Source organism: Epinephelus moara, chromosome 10 (genome assembly GCF_006386435.1).
Source record: "Epinephelus moara isolate mb chromosome 10, YSFRI_EMoa_1.0, whole genome shotgun sequence".
In the NCBI taxonomy this organism is placed as follows: Eukaryota; Metazoa; Chordata; class Actinopteri; order Perciformes; family Serranidae; genus Epinephelus; species Epinephelus moara.
In genome coordinates this window covers 39,425,229-39,451,528 of record NC_065515.1, presented here as the reverse complement: position 1 = coordinate 39,451,528, position 26,300 = coordinate 39,425,229, and the positions used below count along the sequence as shown (strand labels likewise).

General features: G+C 40.6%; 1 protein-coding gene across 3 annotated transcripts; it reads left to right on the top strand.

The window, feature by feature from the left end:
- Positions 1-1,469: 1,469 nt before the first annotated feature.
- tut4 (terminal uridylyl transferase 4) lies at positions 1,470-25,989 on the top strand. Of its 3 annotated transcripts, XM_050054369.1 has the most exons (31): positions 1,470-1,603; positions 1,696-1,857; positions 3,572-4,134; positions 4,224-4,366; positions 6,357-6,473; positions 6,598-6,775; positions 6,970-7,058; positions 7,195-7,246; positions 7,598-7,667; positions 8,203-8,329; positions 8,508-8,627; positions 12,369-12,551; positions 12,688-12,862; positions 12,955-13,481; positions 14,806-14,956; positions 15,454-15,540; positions 16,486-16,589; positions 16,724-16,781; positions 16,868-16,971; positions 17,076-17,165; positions 17,983-18,096; positions 18,213-18,290; positions 18,412-18,589; positions 18,688-18,735; positions 18,905-18,987; positions 19,097-19,212; positions 20,590-20,744; positions 21,589-21,686; positions 22,529-23,096; positions 25,163-25,333; positions 25,447-25,989. In XM_050054369.1, the coding sequence occupies exons 3-31, from the start codon at positions 3,651-3,653 to the stop codon at positions 25,533-25,535; spliced, it is 4,557 nt and encodes a 1,518-aa protein (XP_049910326.1). In that variant the 5' UTR covers positions 1,470-1,603; positions 1,696-1,857; positions 3,572-3,650; the 3' UTR covers positions 25,536-25,989. The 3 variants fall into 3 exon arrangements, with proteins under 3 accessions (XP_049910326.1, XP_049910325.1, XP_049910324.1); XM_050054368.1 differs by lacking the exon at positions 1,696-1,857 and having other exon boundaries at positions 1,476-1,603; XM_050054367.1 differs by having other exon boundaries at positions 1,476-1,857.
- Positions 25,990-26,300: the final 311 nt, after the last annotated feature.

Here is a 26,300-nt window from a genome sequence, read left to right as displayed (position 1 = left end):
CGTAGGGACTGTTCTGTACTCATCAGAAAAGGGGGGTGGCTGGAGTGTGACTTCAGTTTTTTTTTTTTTTTGTTTTTTTTTGTGACCCTCCACGAAGCAACAAATATTTTTCCTCAAGCCTCTCTGTGTGACTGGCGGAAAAAGCATCTCTTTCCACCATTTAAAACGTACCCTTTAATTTTTTACAGTTAAAAGTTAAAGGTTGAAGACAAAATCCTGGAGATGAAAAAAGCCTCGTTTTTTTGCTCTTGTCGTGCATGCTGGTTGATTTATACAAATGGTTTATTTTAAATCAGATGTAGAATAAAGTCATTTTGATGAAAGACTTTAACTTTCAATACTTAAATGCAATATAGGCTACTATATTTTAAGAGCAATTCACATGTTGTATGTGCAAAATCCATCCTTTTTAATGCATATCCATCCTTTTGAATCTTATTGAATTAGTGCTCGTTGTCTGTCTGCAATTTGTCTTATTGCTTGCATTAATTGCACCGACCAGGAGTAAGATAAAAGATAAGATACACCTTTATTGACCTTTATTGAACCCACAATTGAGAAATTCCAGTGTTACAGCAGTCAAGGGGAAAGAGTCAGATTACAGATTTCCATCCATCCATCTTCTAACCGCTTCATCCTCTTGAGGGTCGCGGGGGGGCTGGAGCCTATCCCAGCTGACATTGTGCGAGAGGCAGGGTACACCCTGGACAGGTCGCCAGACTATCGCAGGGCTGACACATAGAGACAGACAACCATTCACGCTCACATTCACACCTACGGACAATTTAGAGTTATCAATTAACCTAGTCCCCAATCTGCATGTCTTTGGACTGTGGGAGGAAGCCAGAATGCCCGGAGAGAACTCACGCTGACACGGGGAGAACATGCAAACTCCGCACAGAAGGGCTCCCTCACTCCTCTTGCTGTGAGGCGACGGTGCTAACCACCACACCACCATGCCGCTCTAGATTAAAGATTTCAATATTTAAAAACTTAAAAAAAAAACTAGGCATGCAAAAAGTACAAAAAATACAAGAAACAGCAATAAATAGTCTACTACTACTACTACTAATAATAATAATAATAATGAGCAGTGGATTAAAGTGAGCATATTTAGTGAAAAGAGAATATTGTAAGCGCAAATAAACAACATCAAGGGGGATAGCAATGCTTATAGTGGTGTTTATAAAGTGTCCATAGTGTCCCTAAAATGTCCATGGTGCAGTTTATTGTGAGTAGCACTCCTAATTTCGTTGTACAATGACAAGAAAGGGTTTGAATTCTGTTCTGTTCTAGTCTGTGTTTTGTGTTAATTTCTGTTGTAATTTTTGTTTTTCAAAGAAAAGAAAAAGAAAAGAAAAGAAAAGAAAAGAAAAAACTGTAGTTACCATAAATAGTTTCCGAGCGGCCTTTGAACGCAACGCATTTCACGCCCCTCTTCATCATCACTGGCACTCCCACAATGCAGCGGGGTAGCTAATGTATTAACATGGCGTCAATGGCTGCTGTTTTGACCAGGGCCGTGGGATTTGAAAAACATTATGTAGAACACAACCATGGAGACAGCTAAACAATAATCCGAAATCAACTTTAGAGCTCAAAAGTAAGTTATTACGCGCTCTTCTGTGTTGTCCAGGTCGAGGTCCTGTTTAGCTGTTTTTAATGACTTGCTGCTGTGTGGCAACTGGGTGCCAGTATTATTTATTTCCCGTTAGCTAGCTCAGCCGGACGACCGGGGGCACAGCAGCTAACGTTGGTTAGCTTACGAAGACAGCTAGGAGTCGGCTGAGCAAAGAGTCCTGAGGAAGACAACGTGAATCGTTCCTACAGCACAGGAAACACATTTTGGTTTTAATGGTGAGCATTTCGTTCAGTCGGTAATATCTGCGTGTGTGATGACCTCTTTCTTTCGTTTCTGTTGTGGAAGTTGAGCTAACGTTAAGTCCCAGTGTTGTGTGGAAGTCTGTTAACCCATCAGTTTCGTTTCTCTCCTACCTGAAACAAACGTCAGCCCACATTCTAAACAGTAATGTCTGCGGTGCCTAACCATAACCCAGCATCACCACAAATTAATTGTTAACACTGACTATGTGAAGTGGCGGTACGGAATATACAGAAAGGGAAACAGACTTTGACACAACATCGGCCGCATCACTGCTCGGTCTGCTCTGGCTCTCTTCATATGAGCAGTGGTGGAAGAGGCACTCACATCTTTTACTTGTTTTAAAAGTAGCAATACCACAGTGTAAAAATACTCTGTTACAAGTAAAAGTCCAAAAAGTACAAAAGTATTAGCAATATTAAAATACTCATTATTGTGTACAATACTTAAACGTTGCAGCCAGTAAATTTGCAGCATAGTTTCACTACTCTGTAAACTGCTGGGTGGCGTCATCTATAATATTACAGCACCATGTATCAGTTGATTTGTATTTTGCACTAATAATCTTGTTCTGCAAAATAATGAGCAAGTGTGATTATCAAATAAATGTATTGGAGTAAAAAGTACAATATTTGCCACAAAGTAGAAAGTAACATAAAATGGAAACTCTCACTTATGTGCAGTACTTGAGTAAATGTACTTGGTTACATTCCACCACTGCATGAAAGATGTGTTTGTGTTTAGGGAGGGTCCGATAAAAGACCCTCTTTTCAATGACATTCAGTGGCATTTAAGCTCTGTGAAATTTGTGATAGGCACTGTTAAATTCTATTGAGTTATAATGGAGAAAATAACCAAATTGAATGAAATGAATCCCTATTCCCAGCCTCATACTACATAGAATTTATTCTGTGAGAGGTGCACTTAAAAGATTTTAAATAGATAAAGATTACATTTGTGATTTTACCTTTTTTTAGGAATGATCAAGGAAACCATCCTCGCTTCTTTCAGTGTGTCCACAGCAAGATACTTTTGAGCGATTAACTTTTTTGGCAGATACACTTGGTGATATTGTGGAGGTGAAATTCTTTTGTGTTTTGTCAACAAGAAAATTCTCTAAAAATCAAGGCAAATGGCTTTGTTATAAAACAAAAGTTAAAGCCTTTACTACAGTGGCTTCATAGTTAAAGACAACACCAACACCTCTTGTCATCTCTGCTGTGTTTTATTTTATTTTTTAGTGCACCGTGTGATTAAAAAAAAAGTTACCTGTAATTCTTGTGTTTATTTGACATGATGATGTTCTCAATGCAAAATAGCTGAATTCCAAGCTATTTTCCTCATTTGAATAATAATTTAGAAGTTGCAGCAATACTGTAACCTTTGTAAAATGGGTAGTACAGTGGCAATCAGAACTGATGACATGTCAGTTGACCATAGTATTTGCATTGTGAGGCCCATGTCTCAATTTTCTTCGAGTGACCTCTTTGTAGATTAATTTCTGCACAATTCTGTGGTAAATAAATGTATATAAGCCCCATTAAGTCACATGCAAAGTAAGTTTACACATGTATAAGGTCTGTTTGCTTCATCTGAATTGGTAAAACAAGACTCAACAGGCCATCACAATGTGGTGTAGTTTTGCTAGTTATACTTAAAGCTGTGATTTCTTCTCTTTTTTCCCCCTAGAGTTTAGGTGGCCTGCCCCCCTGGTCATCCTCAGCGTGGTGTTGACTCCACCAGGGACAAGAGCAGCAGGGCAGGAGGGATGGATGAGTCCATAAGTCCAGTAAAACCAGTCAAACAGTCTCAACCCAGAGGACCCAAAGCTTTGTCCAGTGAGAAGTCAAATAAAGAGGCTCCTGTGCTGAAAGAGGGTACCAAGTCTGCAACCCGCAGCAAAGAACACCTCACTGCTGCTAAGGATGAACATAATATAGGCGGTCAGGGAAGCCGCGGGCCAGGCAAGACTTTCACAGACATACCCCAGGACAAGAGAAGAGGAAGGACCCCCAGGCTGACTAGACTGACTGGAAGAACGAGTTCTGGGGAGAGGGGGAAAGGAAAAGTGGCAGGCTCACAACAGCAGCTGGTGGCACAGGCTCCTGACTCTAGGGTGTCTATTTCTGCAGACAGCAGCCCGTCAGCAAACAGAGAGACCAGCTCTCCTGTAGTGCCTGGTACACCTGAGAAAGGCCTCAAAGTGCAGGCCAAGAGCTCCACTGTAGCTCCAGCAAAGGAGAAGTCCCATGGTGGGTTTGCACAGTGTTTTTCCTGAGATGATTATGTCTCCTTCACCAAATGTATCTCTGGTAAACTGTTTTGTCTTTGTTGTTTGCAGGGGTGAAAACTGCTGCATTGATGCATCAGTCTATTGAAGAGGTGAGGCCCACTGTGGAGGAAGGGCCCCTGACAGAGCAACAGCTGGGCCTCCGACAGGCAGAGGAGCGCCTCTATAGAGACTACATCCACCGACTGTTGAAAGTAAGGAAACAATCAAGTCAGGCCTGATATACAGTGAATGTATCACTCAGCTCTTTTCAGATAATACATTTTGGGTCCAGCCAGTGTACATGTACAATAGCTCGATATTTTTGACAGATTGATAAATAGATTGATGGAATTAAATGAAAATTTCAAACTCTCTGATCAAACATCATCAGTTTTCTTGATCATAGACATGTTCTGGGGTTTTTTTATGAGGGAGAAGGAGTACATGTAATTTTCAGAATATTTTAAGAGATGATTGAACTTGTGGAAAAAACCACATCAGACATGAATTGTTATTTCCAGCGGACTATTTTTATATGGCCTAAAAACATGTCTGGAGGGCATCTTTAAACTTTCATAGAGTTAATTATATCAGTTACTGATTAACAATACATTCTTGTTTTCCAGTGGGAAAAATGGAATTTGCTAAAAAGCTTAGCCCAGACCTGAGCTCTAACATGATTAAGGGAAAAAATTGCTGCACACAATAGCTAACAGCTACTTATGTTTTTGGTATTTAGTTGAGACTAACAAATTACGTTTAAAATACTGACAGCAGTCCACTATGTAGGACTGGGTGCTGAATGAAGAGCAGAAATGGTTTATGGTATGACAAAATAAAAGGCTTATGCATTGGAAAAGTTTAGCTTATTTATGGCTTTCACACTGCATAGTGCTCCAGCATTTTGCAGGTTGCCTCCTTACCTTAACCTTCCTGTGTAATCAATCTATTGTTTACTTGTTTTTTATTTTGTTTTATTTATTTCACAATAATCAGTAGCAGGTTACTAAAATGTTCAGGAGGAGGGTGCCTGCTGTAGCTCTGGTTTAGGGTGAGAGGCTGTCAGCAAATACTGTGTTGGGCACAGGGAATCGGAGATCTGTGTTGGTGCATGAGGCTCTAAAAAAGAGGGAAGATCACAGGGAGTACCACCAGTTGGTCCAGGAGCTTTGCCTCCAAGATGGCCATTGTAGGCATTATAGACATTATAAGCATATAATGAATGTCGTTGGGCCTAGCATAACAAAAATGAATACTAACTACAGGGAGTCCAGTGGTCCTGCTGAGCGACTGTGCACCACCAATTTCTCCTTCATTGTTTACCAACTCTAAACTTGTTGTTGTGACCACCACAGAAGTCCCGCCTCTCAAATCATCCAATTGGACAATGGAAAAAAAAACATACACGACTATTCCACTCTTAAGTTGAAGTTTTTCGAACTCGAGGATTTCAGAGTGTTCCAGCTAAAACACTCTGTAACCTAAAGGGCAGAAACGCGTGACGTGTAGCAATGCAAAAACACAGAGCAAAGGCTTCATTCTCAGTAAAAACAATACAAAAAGCCCCCTCCAGCAGCTGAAACGCTTTCTGTGTGATCAGGGCCTATGGGAGCTGTTAGCCTGGGGCTAAGAAAGTGTTCACACTAGCACAATCCTGACACATTCTAAGTGAGCTACCTCCGACTTTAGCCTAGGGCATGCTATCCCTGCCTCAGAGCAATGTTAGCCCCAAGTTTGCCAGGTTAGCCCCTGAAAATGGGCTGAAACCAGTGCCAAAAGTTGCCATTGAGAAACGGGGATAAGTAAACAATAGAATTTTAGAATGTTAACATAATGTTTCAACTGACGTTAAACCCAGGGCTAATAGAAATGCAGTGTAAATTCTAAAGCCCTGAGCCAAGGTTAACCCGGGGTTAACCATGTGTGTGTGTGTGTGTGTGTGTGCGAAAAGCCTGTTTGATAAGAAAGTATACTAGTGGAAACCAGTCTGTCCATTCTTTCTCTTTCGCTTTGTCTTATAGAGTCATGACCGAACTGTATTTTTTTCCTGTACTAGGGGTTTGTTTTTATCTCCACCTAGCATGAGCAGATGGAATTAATGATTATGATTATGACAAAGTGACAAATCCCCAAGTTTCTAACTGAAAAACAGTGAGAGACCATGGATAAAGTGATTGCCTTTGCCTCTGTTTGTTTTCACAGCAGTCCCCTGAGTACCCAAACTATCAATACTTATGCAAGCTCTGTTCTGTGCACATCGAGAACATTCAAGGAGCACACAAACACATCAAGGAAAAGAGACACAAGAAGAACATAATGGTATGGAAACTCAAGTTTGTATTGTCACTCATCCCAGGACTTTATTAGCGCTCATCTGAATGGGTATAATGTACGGGATTAGAATAAAGGTTTTGTTTTACATGCTCTGGTTCTGGTGTATCAGGAAAAACAGGAGGAGAATGAGCTGCGTGCCCTGCCACCAGCCACCGCTGCCCAGCTGAGGGCTGTGGATGCAGCGGTCCAAGAAACAGCCAGGCGGCATGGGATCTCAGAAGAGGACTTTGAGGTTCGGAAGGCAGTGGTCATCAGGATGGAAGAGATCATAAAGAAGCACCTCACAGGTTGTATGCTGGGATGTCACTTTGCAATGCTCTGTATTTCCTGCAGCAAGTTGTGTAAAAGGAGGAAATGCTTTGAGAAACATTTAGATTTCAGGTCTTAGTGAAATTCAACCTTGCTGGTCCTCACTGTGTACTTTTGTCCTGTGTTTATTACACCGTGTATATTTTCCAATTTCCTTTCTTTGGTTTTCCAGCTTGTGCTCTCCGTCTCTATGGTTCATGTCTTACCCGATTTGCCTTTAAGACGAGTGATATCAACATTGATGTCACCCATCCCTCCTCAGTAAGTGTGTTTCTGCTGTCTCCCAAAATAGTGACGCATTTTCTGTAATAACAAAAAGAGGACATTATAGATCAGCAGTGACATGTGGTGTCATAGTTGATGGTCTCACTTTCTCTCTTTGCTTTTGTCTGTTCAGATGACACAACCTGAGGTCTTGATTCAAGTGCTGGAAATCCTTAAGAACAGCTGTAAGTTTAGCTCAGTACATGCTTAATGGATTGTTACTAAACTGCATTAACCTACTGTTCTGGTTTTCTGAAATTATTTGCTTTGTCTTGTTGGCTCGTATGTCTCATAGCTTTTGCAAATTAGACTTAGCAGAACATTATCAAGGAGTACATTGTTTGGAAAGTTCTTATCTGCTTTGCTCTTGAATTTGGATGAAATGTTCCTTCCTAAGGACCTCGTCCAAGTGGTTTGGATGGTTAATGCTACTTTGTGTAGTCCCGCTTTTATGTAAAAGTCCTGCAGTGAATTTGTAATTGTGCAAATCTCTACAAGATCTTTCAATGTTTTTTTTCTCTGTCTCTCTTCTGTAGCTGAATTTTCTGAGGTTGAGTCAGATTTTCATGCCAAAGTTCCTGCCGTGTTTTGTCGGGATGTTAGCAGGTGAGTGTTGCTTTAACCGGTTGATGACAGGTTTTTTGGCCTTTTGTAATATCTTTGTGTGTGTATTTATGTCAGTTAACTCCTATTGATGTTTAAGTTATTTGTCATACATGTCTAGAAAGGGAGTTTAAGGTGACTTTAGTAATAGTTTACAGGATGTTATATTGATGACTAGAAGAAGGAAATCTTTATGTGACTGCAGCCTACTGTGTTCGATGGTCTAATTTCAGTGTACTTATGTAACTGCACATTGTTACAGTAGATATCAACTCCCACTTGCTTGACCTTTGAGGTCCGCAGTTCCAACACTAATTTACAGTCTGGCACCAACTTTGGTGCCTCCAAAAAAATCTCTTCTAAAAAGAAAGTGCAGTACATCACACGTAAAGCCTTCAGAGTTTCATAGTTCTGTTTTTCAACAACATATTTAACATGGTATCCTTCATTGCAGCAACACAACAGTTAGACTAAGACTGATTGAGTCGATTCAAGAACTTGATTATTGTTGTCTTCCCTCACTTCTGTTCCTTTGCAGCGGCCTGATGTGTAAAGTGAGTGCAGGGAATGACGTTGCTTGTCTCACCACCAATCACCTGGCAGCTCTGTCTAAACTGGAACCCAGATTGATTCCCCTGGTGCTGGCCTTCCGCTACTGGGCAAGGGTAAGGCTGCAAATGACACTGACTCCTCAGCTCAAAGAAGAAAGGATACATAGCCTCTACTGAGTTTCAGTGTGTTAAGTTGTTTTTATTTCCATGCATGTTCCTTCACATACTGATATTTTTTTTTGTCTGCAGACTAACTGAAAGCAATCCTTTCCCTGTGTGTTTATCTCGGCAGCTGTGTCACATTGACTGCCAGGCTGAAGGTGGCATCCCCTCGTACTCCTTCGCCCTCATGGTCATCTTCTTCCTGCAGCAGAGGAAAGAGCCCATCCTTCCCGTCTACCTGGGCCGCTGGGTAGGTGAAGTGTTTCCACTGTCACTGGAAAAGTGTTGCTCAATGTCCGCTCTCCCTTGAACAAAATTGTTTTTTATTCCTTTTTTTTAAAATTATTTTTGGGGGCATTCTGTGCCTTTTGTTGGGTAGCTGACAGTAGAGATGTTGCAGGAAATGAGGGGAGACAGAGAGAGATGGGGAATAACATGTAGCAAAGGTCCCCGCTGGATGCAAATCAATTTAAGGGGTCTTAACCCCAACACCACCAAGAGTGCCTCCTTGTCAGTGCTTTTCTAAATACACAAACAACCGAGATCTGTTTTAAACGTATTCTTTGATTGAAGACAGCTGTTATAATTGAAATGGCTACACATGTAGTCTGTACACTTGAACCTTTGTCAGGATCCAGTTGCCTTCAGACAAACACACCTGAACCCTAGCATACAAACTGCTCACGTCTTTTATAACTAAAGACTTGCTTATTTATTATATCTTGGTTTTTGTAGTATACTTACATGTTTTTGCACAAATAACATTTTCCTTTTGAATGAGAAATTATTCTGTTGATAAAATGCAGAAAAAATTCAGTCAGTCAGTGCCATCCTACTCCCCATTATTATTTAATTTAGATTATACAACAGTTAGTTCCGGCCCTGCAACCTGATTGGTCGAGAGACAGTAAAACCGTGACGATATTGGAGTACAACATCACGGTTATTTCACTGTGTATGTATCACTCTGCCTCACAGCTGATGGCAATCAACAATCAAATCAAAACTGACGGTTAGTGTCAGTTAGGTCAGCAGTTGCGTTGTAGGCTAATTAATTCATCCACTGTCAAACAGCCAAAAATACGGATTTATTTCCTAAAATAAGTTTTGAATNGTGATTGTCTTCGGCACTCAGCCTGCGGCCTCGTGCCTATGACCGAATCACAACCGTGACGATATACGAGTATAACATCACTCCCTCTCGTGTGATATTGCTTAAACATGTCTCAGAGAGCACAATTAATAGTGTAGGTGTCACAGCCTGGTGTAACGTAGACAGAGTCTGCACAGGATGACCCACATTCTTCGTCTGCGTCTTGTGTCATGTTTTGTGGAACGACTCAGGCATGGATGTATTATTAGATCTGGACACCGGACCCCAAGATGGCGGCTCTTTAGTCCAATGAGAAGTGCTCGCCTGGCACATATGCCAAAAAAGTATCTGGCTTCCGGGTTTACTTTCATGGGGTATGCAGCCTGCTGAATATATGCAGTAGTAGTTTTTCTCCTGCTGGCCTCGCGTGAGAGGTCCTGCTCAGCTCATGGACTTTACTTTGTGATGATGTCACAAATTGTAAGCAAGGCTGAGCAGTATTGGATCCAGTTCTTGTATACATTTACTGTCTCTGTGTTTGGAAACACAGGTTGAACACTAGATGTTGATGTAATAAAAATGTGTCTGTGTTATTTTGAGCTGGCAGATTTACCCCATGAGAAATACATGGCTGAAAAATCATCCTCCCACTATGCTGCGCACATTTGCATAAAATTGAGGAAAACCAATTTGATGCTGCTAAAAATCATTAATTTCTTCAACATGTAAAATTATTATTCGTAATTATGTTAAAAATATAAAACGACCCATTGAACTATGGTTGCATTTATCATTTCTTGCATCTCTGTTGTTGTCAGATGAAGTACAAGTTTTATTTTCACCATTTATCTCCAGGAAGAACTCCTCTGTAATATTAAAATAAGTGTAGGTGGAAACCTTTTCTTCTTTTAGTTGTCCTTGGGGTGAGCATGCTTTGTCTGCAGATCATCAATCTATTTGTGCCATGACGTGCTCACAGAGAGATGATCATGATTGTGGGATGCTTAAAAATGTCATTAGAATTAACAAAGGTTTTCTGAAGCTGCAACTTTAAGAGTAACTTTAACACCAGGCTGAAAAAGGTGTTTTGCTGCTCCACCTATTTGAAAGTTTCAAGCCTTCATTCAGTACATTCCACACCCTGGGTGTGGTATTTGCTCTTGCACCTGTAACCACACCCAACTGTGACATCCACAGGTTCAGATAAAAAAAAAAATTCCCACACCTATACTGTGATAGTTAGTTTGAATCATAAGCTTTAAAAAAAATTGACAAAGTATAAACCAGGGCCCCAGAAGTCACAGCTAAAGGCACAGACCTGACTGCTTTCCCAAATTACTTGAGTTAAAGTACTGGTGCTTTTTTTAATCTCAATGCAAACACACACACACAACACTGGGTCCTTTGTTAATCCACGGCTAAAGTGAAAGCACTGAGTGAAAATATTTCAGTGTACAACAACTTCGCCAGCAAATCCATAAATAGTCAGTTCACCAAACACTGCACAACAACTGCAACTACTACAGCAAAGACAATTAATTAATTATTAATTCCAGATGAATATTTTAAACAAATGTTAAGATACCTCGACATGCTTTCTGAATTCTTGTAGGCCGTGATGACGTTTGTGCGCAGTTAACAAAGTAAACGTTTGAACTGATACATTCATTCTTCATCTCTTAAACTTCAAAGTTTCAGTAGCCATAGTAATACCGCATAACCAAATACAACCAACCAAAATGTGCGAGGTAGAGGTACAGGAACACCACTTTTACCCCTTTTCCACCAAAGCAGTTCCAGTGCTGGTTTGGGGCCAGTGCTTAATTTGGAACCGGTTTTCCTCTTTCGACAGACAAAAGAACTGGCTCTGGGCCAGAAAAAACAGTTCCAGAGTGGCACCAGTTCTTTGCTGGACTAGAAGAACGAACCACATACGTCACGGGGAAGGGGGTGGGGTTATTGAGACCAACAACAATAAATGAGACCGCGCGAAACGCCATATTTAAAAAAGCAGCGAAGAGTGAAGCCATGGACACATCGAAGCAACAGTGATCCATTGAGGAAACAAGCTGTCTCGTTGCCTTATGGTCGTCGGCATGCGTCAACTGCACAAATATGTGGTCCACCATCGTTGTTGTTGTTGTTCCTTCGAGCTTGGCGCCAGTGGGAAAGCAACAACGTAACTGACGTATACAGTGACGCAATGACGTGACACCCTAACCACCTCGAGCCGCGGAAAAGCAAATAGGTTCTCAGCTGGTTCGCAAGTTGAACCAACTGAGAACTATAATAACACTTACGATAATAATACTCAAGTAAAGTACAGATACTCAAAAACTGTACATAAGTACAGTACTTAAGTAAATGTACTTCATTACTGTCCACCACTGTGTTAAGATGAGAACAAACACGGGAATTTGTAGTCTAGATTCTGCTGTGATTGATGTTGTCCTTGGACTGCACATTTGTAAATGTAATAAGTTTGGAAATTCATGTGGAATTCAGATTTTTTTCACATTGATGGCTTCATTTTCTGCAGCCGTTATACACTATCAGAAGTAGTTTAAGTATATACTGAGGCAAATATTCTTCATGTAAGGGCGTTATAAGTGATTTATCTCAAAGTTTAATCTTACTTCACAACGTTCATATTTTTGTTCAATGTACCTGGAACTAACTGTAATAAAATTGGCTATGAAATCATTTACTTATCAAGTAAAATGCTGATACATGCTGTGAGATGACTACAAGGAGGGTGGTGTCGCACGTCCTCCAAGTCATCACCAATAAAATGATGATACAGCATAAAAACTTCTCTGCCACAGAGGAGCTTTTTAAAAAGTCACATTTTTTCTTAATGCTAGTTTTCTTCTGTTTGACCTTATTGTCCTCTTTCAGATTGAAGGCTTTGATGTGAAACGTGTGGACGAGTATCATCTAACTGGAATCACGTTGGACATGTTTGTCCGGTGGGAGCGCAGACCTCCGAGCTCCACGGATAACCGAAACGACACCAGAGGAGAAAGCAGACCCAAACCAGAGCAGAAAAAACCTGATGATGCTCATTACTCAGAAGGCATAGTGAGTCTCACTACAGCACACATTCATATTATAAGAGAGACTGAATTTGATTCAGACTTCAAACCGTGCTTTTATGAAGGGCACTGTTGATGTTGTTGCTTTGTCACCCTGCTCATCCCTCTATTGTCCCTTAAAGGTCCGCCTAACCTTGGACCAGGGTAAAAGCGTGTCGCTGGGCCAGTTGTGGTTGGAGCTCTTACGTTTCTACACACTGGAGTTTGCTCTTGAAGAGTACATCATAAGCATTCGCCTAAAGGAGCTCCTCTCCAGGGAAGTAAAGAACTGGCCTCGACGCAGGCTTGCTATTGAAGGTGAGAGACCACTCTGTTGAAAAACTCATCTTACAGGTCTGGAGAAACAACAGAAGTTCACTGTGTGTTTTTTTATTCTTTTTATTTTATAGATCCTTTTGCCTTGAAGAGGAATGTTGCACGAAGCTTGAACAGTCAAATGGTGTTTGAGTACATCCAGGAGCGCTTCCGTACGGCGTACAAATACTTTGCTTGCCCTCAGAGAAGGGGCACAGGGGGGCGCCAGAGGAGCAAGAAGGCAGGCAAGCAAGGTGAGAAGGTTGAGAAGAAGGAAGAAGACGACGGGAAAGGCGAAAAAAGTCTGAGTGCTCAGAGGGGGCACCAGGGGTTTAAGGACGACGAAGAGCCTGACAGCGATGATGAAGATGGATCAGATCCGTCCCAAAATAAAGATGAGAAGACTATAGATGCCAGCCTCATGGACATGGTTCTTAATGAGGGGAACAAAACCCCCTTCTCCCCTAACGGCCTGCTGGACAGTGACAAGGAGGGGGAGGAGGAGGAGGAGGAGGAGGAGGAGGAGGAGGAGGAAGAAAGCAGTGCTTCAGATAAGGATGGACCTGTTTCACCAGAGGATCTTCACTATGTGTTTGATAAGATGATTTTCACTGGTGGGAAGGTATTTATGATGAACACCACTCACTCTTTGTACACATTTTCTTATAAAGCTCATAGCATACAATCAAGAGTCAATGTGAATGAGATATATATGGATATATATTGTATTTTTACTTTTACAATGGTAAAATATCTTAACTTTGTACTGACAAAACACTAAATACTACATGTAATCCTATTCTGTATTGCTCCTGAACTCTTTGTGATAGAGCTAATTTGAAAAAAGAGACACCATTAGCTTTCGTTTTGATGATGTGCTTTAACGTTATCACGCAGGGATTAGCAGCCTCAAGAACCTCAGGTCCTTGGAGGCTCACAACTTTCTTCCAGTGGCCAAACAATCACTTTCAAACACTTTTAGGATAAAGCGTTCAGCTAGAAACAGCCCTGTAATCACCATCACCAACCCACTAGACTTCATTTTAGCGTGAATAAGGCCGCCATATTTTCACATCTAACTGGGTAAATTAAGGATTTATTTCAATCAGACCAGAGTTAGAGATTGTTAAAACAGTGGAAAGACAAACCAAGATGTTTTCTGTGCATTTTACTTTGTTTGTCGACTTTGAATGAAGTGGGTTTGACAGTGACAAAATTACTGTTCAATTCAATTGAGTCTTGTGGGTTTGACGATAGCGATTTTGGGGCTGTTTCTGGTTAAACAAATGGGATCTTACTCTTTAACAAAACGGTCTATCTCTGTTGGGATCCTTTTTAATAATTTTGTCCGACACATAATAACAAGCTGATCCTGTCAGTGGCAAACACAAACATGTGGACTTAAATTGACAGTGTGAACATGCCCTGAGTGTGTTTATATTGCAGCCTGGCTGCTGCTCTCGATCAATACTGGACCACTTTCAGAAAGTGTTGTCTTCATTACTCACTTGGACACTTGGCCTTGAAAAAAGGAAAATAGGGTCCAGGTTGAAAAATACCCTTTAACTCTTAAGTTTATTTGAAGTGCAGAAAGCAACACAGCAACTCTTCAGCATGGTCGTGAATGCTTTGTTCCGTCTTGGCATGAAAGGATTTTATGTGTTTTTTTTGGCGTTCCCATAAATACTGATTGTATGTGTGACACAGTCCATACACTAGTTCCAGAGGTTGTTTTAGAGCATTATGCAACGCTTAAGACATTTTAATTTCAAGCTCTGCAACATGGGACATCGCCCCTCACAGTTACAATGATTATATGTAACAAGTGCAGGATGGTTACACATTTTGGAATTCATGCCATTATCTTGCATTCCCTTTGTGTCGGTAAAGGCCATCATGTGTAACAAGCCATTTCATTTATGGTCTTTAAACTTTTTTTGTTCCAGCCTCCAACAGTTGTGTGCAGCATCTGCAAGCGAGATGGTCACCTGAAGGACGAGTGTCCTGAAGACTTTAAGAAGATTGAGCTGAAGCCTCTGCCTCCCATGAACGACCGCTTCAGAGATATCCTCGATGGGCTCTGCAAATTGTGCTACTGTATGTAGGCAATGGTGTACTGCCAACTTTTCTTTCACTTAAGTCTTTTGTTTAGGGTAGTTACATGAAGGTATCACAGATAGTGAAGAGTTGAACCCTTTAAAGAAAGAAACTCCATTACATTTACCCCCAACCATAATATGATGGGAAATAGGATTTAATAGGTGTAATCTTACCCACCACTAGTAAACCTGTTCTACATCAGTGGATCAGTATTGCATAATCACTATTATATGAGTGTATGGCTTACTAGTTATTGTTTTTCTTACTGACATTAAAAATGTTTTTGTGTGACCAACTTTCCAAAACCCCTGAATATTCAATTTGCTATAGTTGAGAAGAGGAAAGACCAACAAAAGCAGCAAACTCAAACATTTCTGAACCTGGAACCATTTTTGGCATTTTTGCTTGAAAAATGTTTTAAACAATGATATTCTGAGCAACTATTTCAATTTGTTGTTGCAGCTTGGTGTGATTAAATTTCTGCTGCTTTGTAGATGAACTTTCACCCACACATGCTGAACAGCAGAAGAGGGAGCAAATCCTCGGCAGCTTGGAGAGGTTTATAAGAAAGGAGTACAATGGTGAGTATAAACCACCACAAGTAACAAATTCTCAAGTATTGACCAGAGTCTTTATGTATATTTTTCCAGTGAAGAGAACAGCAGGCCTTTTCTCTAATGTCCACAGTTTATGTATTTGTTTTTTGTTTGTTTGTTTGTTTGTTTTTTACATATTTTATTGGTAAGCTTTACTGTTTCCTCTCTTCTTGCCATTTTAGTTTGCTTTTGTTGCTTGTAACTGCAAACTTGATGCTTCCTCTGTACATTGCAAGTTAAAAGGCCTTTCAGCTGTTGATGAGACTAAAGCCTCTTTCACTCATGGTTCCTGTTAAATTACTGAGATAACTTTTAGGCACGCCTAGTGATTTTCACTACTCACACATGCACAAAATTGAGGAACATTTCCATCTTGCACCTTTTCACACATGCCATGGCAATGTCAGAATAGATGGGGCAAGGCACAGTCCAGCAGATGGCGGTAACGCAACACTTATGGATGCCAACAGCCATAAAACTCAACAGAGGGAGAAGATGGGGCATAGTTGGGTGTACCTGTATGTGGGGGAAGATGTCCTCTAATACTTTCGGTAACATGGCAGCAAGGAGCTGATTTTTGTCCTGTGCTGGTGTTCTTGTACTGCTGTCAGTCACAACACAGCCATTCAGGCATTTTCCCTTAAGTGTTACTAGGTCTTGAGGTAGGAAATTGGAAAAAATGTAAATTAGGTGAGAGGTTCAGTAACAACAGCTTAACACTGTAAGAGTTTAGTAAATCAATAGAATAGAATCAATCTGAATTAATACATCAGATGGTGAGAATCGTATATCTGTGAAAAGAGATTTTAATTAGAAGTTGGCTATTATTTGAGAAACCTGTTTTTATGTGAGAATTTCTGATAATGATACATAGTGTGTCTTTTACATTTGGATAGAAACTAGCATCTCTTCCTGTGTGTGAATCCACAGATAAAGCTCAGCTCTGCTTGTTCGGCTCCTCTAAGAACGGCTTTGGCTTTCGCGACAGTGACCTTGACATCTGCATGACTCTGGAGGGCCATGAGACTGCAGAGGTAGGCGGACACACACACACACACACACACACACAAACAGCCATTTAATGCAGCTCACGCTTCCTCAGTGGGATTACAGTCGTGACCCTTATATTCTCTCACTGTTACATTTGAATTCTGATCTGTCTCAACAGAGGCTGAATTGCAAGGAGATCATTGAAGGCCTTGCGAAGGTGCTAAAGAAGCATACAGGTGAATTTTCCTAATTATCTCTTTATAAGTCTGTGATATTTGTATTTGTCAAGCACTGAATCTTACTCATTTTTCTGACATCACAGGTTTGAGGAACATTTTGCCTATCACAACAGCTAAAGTGCCTATTGTGAAGTTCGAACACAGACAGAGTGGTTTGGAGGGAGATATTAGCCTTTATAACACCCTGGTGAGTGAACCAGAACTATCTTTCACTGGTATATAAACTGCTTATTCATGGCTTTATGTATTGAAAGTGCTGTATGAATCAATTTGGACGGGTCATCCCTGTAGGCTCAACACAACACTAGGATGCTAGCGACGTATGCAGCCCTGGATCCACGTGTCCAATACCTGGGATACACAATGAAGGTTTTTGCAAAGGTATGTCAAAGTTAAACTGATACAGTAGCTGTGAACTGATTGCTTTTAGACAGTTCAGTTTGCACTATCTGTCTCCTTCATGAATATTTATGGTGAATAGTATATGAATAGTTGTCTAGTAGCACATAATGTTTGATATGTAGGAAGGTATTTGTGTGGTATAAAGCATTTTGATGTAATGTTTTATCTTCAGTTTGCAAACACTGACTGGTATCAACACTAATTTGACTGAGTTTGAACTTTGAAGAGTAACTTAATACCCCCAAAATCTGGTCTTTGATGACCCCCAGTGGTTTAACTTATCACCTTGCTGCAGTGATGTACAGGCATACTCCAGAACACCATCACATCACTGTTGGGTTTGGTAACAGGTGCAACAAAGTGTTGAGTTGCTCTTTAAAGGGAAACTTGCAGATTTCCAACCAGCTTTGTGTCATTGCAGTCGGGGCAATGTGTGCACATGAACAGTGTTTGGATTTCTCCTGTGACGTGTGCCCCAGGCTCCCTATTTCTCTGCCGACAAAAGTCCACTGGTTGACACAAAATGCATCATCAAAGTCTGCTGGCAGTTCCAGGCGCTCACAGCACAGGGGGGGAGCCAAACACCGCCCACACTGCAGTGACACGGAGCTGGTTGAAAATCTGCATTTTCCCTTTCAGAACAACTTATGCAAACAGCAGTCTTTTTTCTAATAAAAATTGATGATGTGCAGATATCTCATTTACTAACCGCCAGAAAGGATATTTCTGAGGAGCACTTAAAGTGTTACTATGTCAGCTCTTGCTGTGTAACTAACGTCCCTTTTTTTTTTCACAGCGCTGCGACATTGGGGATGCGTCCAGAGGAAGCCTCTCATCTTATGCTTACATCTTGATGGTGCTTTACTTCCTGCAGCAAAGGCAGCCGCCAGTCATTCCCGTCCTGCAGGAGGTACTAGACACTAATTAATGACCATACTCTGAAAGCTCAGAAGAAATGAGCTATACCTAAAACATAAAGGGCTTAGCTTTGAATAAAAGATAAATATCTCTTTGATGTCTTTTTAGATCTTTGATGGGAAGACTGTTCCCCAGCGGATGGTAGATGGCTGGAATGCTTTCTTTTGTGATGACCTTGAGGATCTGGTGAGTTCAACTTCTTAAACTTGGGATGGTATTTCATTATTTGACATTATCTAAATGTAGTCCAAATCTGCTTTTGCTCCTGTCACATATCTCATCTCATGTGTTTCTTCTTTCTGCACAGCGTCGGCTTCTGTCCGAGCTGCAGCCGAACACAGAGTCAGTGGGAGAGCTGTGGTTGGGACTCCTGCGCTTCTACACTGAAGAATTTGACTTCAAAGAGCACGTCATCAGCATCCGTCAAAGGAAACGCCTCACCACCTTTGAAAAACAGTGGACCAGTAAATGCATTGCTATTGAAGGTGCTCACACAGATCTGCATATCCCTCTGTATTCACCTTCTTCTTAACATCACAGCCAGGATCTTCTTTTCTACTCACTCTACTATTCTTCTCCTCAGATCCCTTTGATTTGAATCATAATCTTGGTGCTGGAGTTTCTCGCAAAAGTAAGTGATGATTCAGATATTTCTGGTATTAAATTCGAATTTGTTATGTTTTGCAAAAGAACATAAAAAGGTTTAGGACTGTTGATATGTTCTCTTGTCATGGACATCAGATCTCTGTCAGTTCAGCCTTTCTGCCAGTTCATGACTGTTTGAAACTTGCTTCCTCTAGTGACAAACTTCATCATGAAGGCCTTCATAAACGGGAGAAAGTTGTTCGGGACTCCATTCTACCCCGTCCCTGGCTCTGAAGTGGTACGTCACTCATGACTGCTAAATTGGAAATAAGAATTTGAGTGCTGTCTGCTGTGAACCTAAGGAATCTGTCTAAAATATCTGTCGTTACCATTGTGTTCTGCTGCAGGATTACTTCTTTGACTCAAAGGTCCTGACAGACGGCGAGTTGGCGCCTAATGACAGGTGCTGCAGGATCTGCGGGAAGATCGGACATTACATGAAGGACTGTCCAAAGAGACGCAGGTTGTCCCCCTGCCATTGTTCATGGCAGTGTTTCCCTCTCAGTGTAGTTCCAAGATAAACTAAAAGAAACTACAAGAAGTAATAAACATGTTATGAAGTCATTTAACTTCTAGTTCATGTTTTCTCACAATTTAAAAAAAAAGTATAGTTAAAATGAAACATGTTTTAAGTATCACTTTCCAAAGTACTGCTGTTTTATTCATCAAACATATACACAGCAATAGAGTTTCGATCTTGCCATAGAAATGAGAGGGTAAAAGTGTGGCTGCTATGGCAACAGTGACATTTTGATGTCTAGAAATAAAAGTCATGTTAAGATAGATGCTTTATGAGTGAAGAGGAGATTAAGTGTCATCACCAATCACCAATGTGGTACTTAAGAAATAGACAGTTTCCATTTAATAATCTCTATTTAAAGTATACTGCACCATGGTAGATTTCCAGTCATTTTTTCAGGTCTAAGAGACAATGAAGTGTTTTGATATCCATCATGCAGTAGCTGTGAAGTGAAACACAGTTAGTGATGGTGAAAACTACTCTTTAGTTAATTTCCCCTTCTTCCTTAAAATCATAATTAGGCTTTCACTCTTAGGCATAATAGAGAATGTGTTATTTTGAATAAGCGCATACAATCTTCCAGAGTAGCATCCTCGAACATCAGCAGGTGATTTTTATTTTAATCTGTCAACATTATTACTTACTGATAGACACCCACACAACAACCCAAAAATAGAGATTCGCATAAAAGAGGCTGTTCAGTATCAGCAACACCTTGAGAAAGATACATGAGATATGGAAAAAGCAATATGTATACTTAAATAATCTCATAGCAATCAGTGAGAATGAAGAGCAGGTGGCAGCGGAGAGTTAATCGGAGAGACAAAGGAGCAATGGAGGAGAAAAGACTTCAGAGCAGCAACAGCAAGGGAATGACTTTTTCCAGACGCTCCAGCTGAGTGACACAGTGGTAGGTTAAGTTAGGCTAATACAGTAAGGTGAAGCTGTTTAGTAGGTGGTGTTTGTTAAAGTAGACTTTCTTCTTCAAGTGTTGTTTTAAACTTTCTGGAGAGGATAATACTAACTGAGTCTAGCCCAAGGTTTGCCAAGACCGTGAATATATAACTGTTGGGTGCTTAAAGAAAATCCTTGGTTGTATAAACATTTTGTTGGAACCATTTCCATTTTAGTTAAAATCATATTATCTTTTTTGTTGGAAGAATTTTGTAATTATTGTAGAATTGGAAGTCTAACTGGTTTTTAGGAGAGGCTGTACAATTGTATTTTGTTTGTGTGTATGTCTGCACATGTATGTGTGTTTGTAATGAATGTGTGAGATTTATTCACCCCGTCTTGTGTGTGAACTTCTTTCTCTGCCAGGATGAAGAAGAAGGAAAACGACAAAGACGAGGACATAAAAGAGGAGGAGCGAGAGCCCAAGGACAGACGTTGTTTCCAGTGCGGAGACATGGGTCACGTACGGAGAGACTGTCCTGAATACCGCCACCTCAAACAGAGGACCACCGGTGCACCAGGTATCCACAAAGTCTTAACCTCAAGAGTGACAACAACCACACAAAATATATTTCTTTACGATATTCATATTGTAATTATGCGAGCGCACTAAAGAACTATACATGACATACCTAATCACCTACATAAGCTGTCTCCCTGTACTTTACATTAATTGGTTTGCAGACAAGCTCTCCCGTCCTCTCATTTCCTCTCTCATCCTCTCAGAAAATAATTAAAAGTGTTGCAGCATTTGTGAGTTTTACCAACAGTCTCTTTATAAAGTCATCTCCTCTCCCCATTTGCTACCAGTGTTCATTTTGTTATGCTGCGTTGTTCACGGACAAACTGAAACATACACTGTACATTTGCTACCACCTGACAACTTAACTGCTAATGTCTCCTCTGCACGATCGCTAACACTTGTCTGCTCTGAGCACAGCCACCGTCACTCTCTTGTCGCTAAACCACACACACAAACTACACACTGAGGCGCTGCATTGCTTTTATAACTCAATGATGGCCAGCCAGAACTTCCTGTAATTGGTCTGAAAGTCAGAACCGTCCAAAAAGTGTTTTCACACCAGAAACTAACTGAAGCATGGTTCAGTTGGATCCGGATGGAGACCAAGGTTTGGCTGTTTGGTCAGGACCATTGTCCAGGGAAGATTTCACACCTGTAATTTTGGTTCAGATCAAACTGAAAAGTCTAAAAGTCGGGACGAAACGAGGTAGATCTGAAAGGGCCCTGTTTTAGAGGGGCTTGTAAACTAAGGTTAACTGTCAGATAAAGTATGACACAGCTAATAATCAAACCAGTAGGGGATAAAAATACAGCTGCTTATATGGCATCTTATTCTTCCACAGCTGCTCACATGGTACGAACTGTAGTGAGCTCCCAGTCCATCCCCATTCCTCAGACAGCTGCAGACGGTCCAGGAAGGACCAGACAGGCCTCTGAATGTGTAAGTACAACAGTGAAGACTCTGAGGTCAGTTCACCCACATTACAAAAAATGAATGAAAAGATTTTTTCACCTGTGAAATTTCTGCCTCCGCCCAAATACAAAGGAAGTAAATGGCATTTAATTTGTTAGGCCCATTAAAATAGAAAAAAACATTAAAAAAGTAAGAGAGTTACTCGAAGTTTTTTTTTTTTTTTAGGGCTGCACACTTAATCAAATTATTATTGAAATCGCAATATGGCCAAGTGCAATATCCAAATTGCAGGAGTGGCAGTGTTTTGATGAAGGTAAAATATGCCACAACAGGCTGTTAGAAATGAAGCATTGTGGTGCTACAGAAATGCCACAGCCTTCAGATCATATACAGATGTACGGGAACACACTTGTTTAACCATAATTTGCGATTGCAATATCTTTCAAAATTATCGCAATGTGATTTTTTAAAAAAATTTTTTTGCATATTATGCAGCCCTAATTTTTTCATAGTGTCTATGAAGAGTCTGTCATTCACTTCTACTCACCTCATTTATTATCTTTCAGTCCACAGACAATTATTTGTTACTGATATTGTAAGTACAAGTGCTTGGCACTGAGTTTTTTTATTTTCTTCCTTTTTTTAAATTTTACTTACCTTAAGTTTTCATAATTAATAGTCCCTTAGTAGTCTTGAACTTTGGGCTATTTAAATCAAAGCTAATTGAGGTGAACTCGACCTTTAAATCTCTTTTTATGCTGCGAAAGTGCTCATAATTCCCAGCTGAAAGAATACATTTGTGATTATGTAGATAAAAGTGTGACTTTTATCTGATATCTAATACGTTGTTTCTTTCCTCTTCTCAACAGTCAGATAGTCGGCAGACTCCGCCCTACTCCCCGCAGCCTACAGCTGTCCCTCAGAGTTCCTCCCAGTCCTCCAGTTCCCCTCAGCCCTCCCATATTAAGACCAGTTCTACTGGTCCCCAGAAGCAGCCTGTTCACCCCCAGGTCCCCTTGTCTCTCTTCAGCTTCCCTACCTCCCATCCAGGCCAGTACCACCCAGGGGCGCTCACCGCATTGGGGCTTCTTCCTTCTCACCAGCACCAGTCACACCAGTCCCAGGGGCAGCCTCATCACCCAGTCCACATCCCTTCCACCTCCTGGCCCATACACGGACCAGTCCTGACTACGTCCTCCCCCAGTGCCCCCTCCCCGCCCGGCCTGAAATTTGCCCTGCGTTCAGCGTCAGGGAACGGGAGTCCCACAGGGTCAGGGGGCAACCCCAACCCCATGAACCTGAACGACCCCAGCATCATCTTCGCCCAGCCGGCGGGGAGACAACTGGGCATGGGCGGGCCAGGACGGGAAGGACACTGGCACAACCACTTGGCACAACCTGGGTCACTCATGGGAAATGGCACTGTGGTCAAGTCAGGTATTCACTGGGTGAACTTTGGTGGCACTGTCTGTGTGTGATTCTGTCTTTGTGTCTTCCTCCTCCTGTATCTTTGACTACAAATTTAGTAAATTATTAGTGACGCAGTGATTGTGAAATTTAAGGCAAGTACAAAACTGATGTTTGAAATAACAATTTGGCCGATAGTTAATGCCAATGTTGTCATTTTTAAATTTCTTTTTTTTGTTATTGTTGTATTTATTCTCTCTTTTGTGTTAGAGAAACAAAGAAATCCTCATCATTAAAAAACACCTAAACTATTCAGTCCCTACACACATCTCCGAATGGATACATATTCAGTCATAGAAATTTATGAAACGACCTTTTATATTTGCATCTTTCACTTGCAAAACATGTTTGTTTTTTAAAAAGCCTTTTAACTGTACAAAAAATATCACAATTCCCTCACTAATATATATCTTATAATGCTGTTAAAAAAAAAGACAGACTTCAGACAACTGCATTTATTAAAGTTTCTTGTCAAAAATTACATTTTACAAGATTACATTTGAACACACCACGATAACATTTTAATTTGCCCAGTACTCTTTAACTGAATTAACTGAAGAGTTTGAATGCATCATAATGTAACTCACTGCAACAGCTACCAGCTGTTAACCGCTAACGTCAACTAGCTCTCCAGCAGATTTCAACAAAGACTTCTTGTTTACAACATTATCAGAGAAATGATAGGATGCGTCCCCTGATGTGTTGATTGTGAGTTTTACTTCCTCCCTTCGTCTGGAAGGAATCCCAGGGAAGATCTCTGTCTATCCCAAACATGTTTTGTCCAGGGGCAACGGGTCGCTGTTAGTCTCAAGCCCTTTTTTTTTAGCCTGTGCCGAATTGATACAACACAACAGAAAAACATCGACCACTGCCGTCAGTGAATGTCATTTTATTTATTTTTTTGCTGACAGGCCGAGAGCAGTCTATAAGGCCAATATTGGCTGATTCCGATGTTCAGCAGATAAACGGATGCATCCCTATAAGTTACATGTACAGTCTCTTTTACTTAACTGTCGAATGATTTTGGTCCCAGTGTATGGTATTAGTTGTAACAGTACTTATTTGCCATTTTCTTAAGAGAAAAAAAAACAGTAACAATTCAGAAAGTATGTCTGTGAAGTTGCCTCAAACTCTACAAGGTCCCCTGAAACACAAGGTAACACCACCTTTCCTCTGGTCAGGGCTACGCCCCCTATCAAGACACACAGAAATTACATTTCAGCGGTTCAGAGAGAGAGAGAGAGAGTTAGGGTTCTTTTTTCTTAACATATAAAGTATTACATACATCTCCTGCAGTCATCCAGAAGTTATAGAATTGTATTTGGCAGCTGCTGCTTTCAAGATGAATCTACGCTCAATCTCAAGTTGGGCTAACAGAGAGGGATAACAGATAACAGAGCAGCACTCTGTCAGAGCTGTAAGGTGGTTCAGGATTGTCAGAGGTTGTGGGGTAACGAATATAGAGCTGGGAAGGGGCTTGCGTCTCAGGCTTGAATGCTGAGTTGGGTTTTCTCTTATTCTAAAAATCCCTATTCATTTCTTTAAGGCGTGTTTTTTCAGCTTGTTCAGCTCTTTTGTCTTGACTTGCTTTTTGTGACTCAGTTTTAGCTAACAATGTTGGATAAGATTTTGGACTCAGTTCATTTGCAGTGACTTAAACGTTACAAGGCACACTTGCACTTTAAGTCATTTAATGAAAATACAGTGCCGAAGCTCTAGGCCCCCAGTCGTTTCACTTTTACATAGTACACATTCAAACAGTAGTTTGACTGTCTCATAAAAAGTGACAGCTCTGATGCGTATTTGGAATATGTGAAAGGTGCATTATCGAGCTAAAACAGGTGTCAAGTTGCTCATTTTCTCGATCATTTTGCACAGTAAAGGGTTAAATGGTGTTAAATGTAGTTGGTTAGGATGTGGATAATGGTTGATTACATCACTGGTGAAGTGTCACTGTTGGGTGTAGACAGACTGGGATATTACTGACCTTTTATTATTAGATTTTTTTGATGTGTGTTCTGATCTTGTCTCTACAGAGTCAGGCCACCCAGCCCAGTTTGTAAACGCGAGCCAAGGCTCTCGGTTATGGGAGCACAATAAAACTCCGCAGTACACACTGTCTCCATCCTGGCCCTACCGGATGCCCCAGAACTTCATCCAGCAGGGCAACGGAGGCTACCAGCCTGGCAAACCCTTCGTGGCCCAAGGTCAGACATTATAAACATTTCTTATATGCTTCTGATAAAAATATATGATCACAACATCTCCATTTGTACTGACTTTATTTCTATTTCTTTTAAATTCTCTCTTCTTTCATCAGGGTCTGTGGTGCATCCAAATCCGAACTTCCCACTGGTCCCTCATGTCCGACATCAAGTCAACCTGAATTTCATCCAACAGAAGAAGTGAACTTGCATCTCCTTTTAATTAGATTTATGGTCAGTAACATAACAAAGCAAATTTATGTACTCTTTGCATCATTTGATCACGAGAATTTTTAAAAAGAATTTTTTCTCATTTTTGTACAGTTTTTATGTTTTATTTTCTGTCTCATTACATTGATTTGTGATACAAATGTCAAATATTTTAATACCCCCATTTTTGAGGGGGTCCAAAAAAGTGTTTTTATTTTATGTGTAAAGTAAGGAGGAAAAATATAAACCTTTATTTTTATTAGCTGTATTCATACTTTGCTTGCCACAAGATGAAGGCTTTGAATAGGCGTTTGTTTTAAAAACAATCTAACATGTCACCCTAAGTAAGTAGTGCCAAAAGCAGGGATAGCAAGAAAAAAGGGAAAAAATCTTAAACATAAAAAAAAAAAGCTACAAAAAAATAAAGAAAAAAGCAAACAACTTCATGTGTCGTGTGGGTTCATCTCTTCCGTTTTGTGTGTGTGTGTGTGTGTCTAGCAATTTTCATTCTGCTAAAATAGACACTTACTTGAGGTCTGATTATACATCCACAGATAGAACTTTTTATGTTTCATGATGACTGAAGATATGTGCCGATTTGAGAGTTATGTCCGCTTTACACAACCTGTGCATCTTAAACAAACTCATTCATGCTCGGCATGGCATTTTCCTGTCACCATTTTGCATGTATGTAAGTAGGGAGGTAGCTAGCTAGCTTCATAGGAAGACGATGAAGTGAAGCTTTGATTGTGTGATCAGC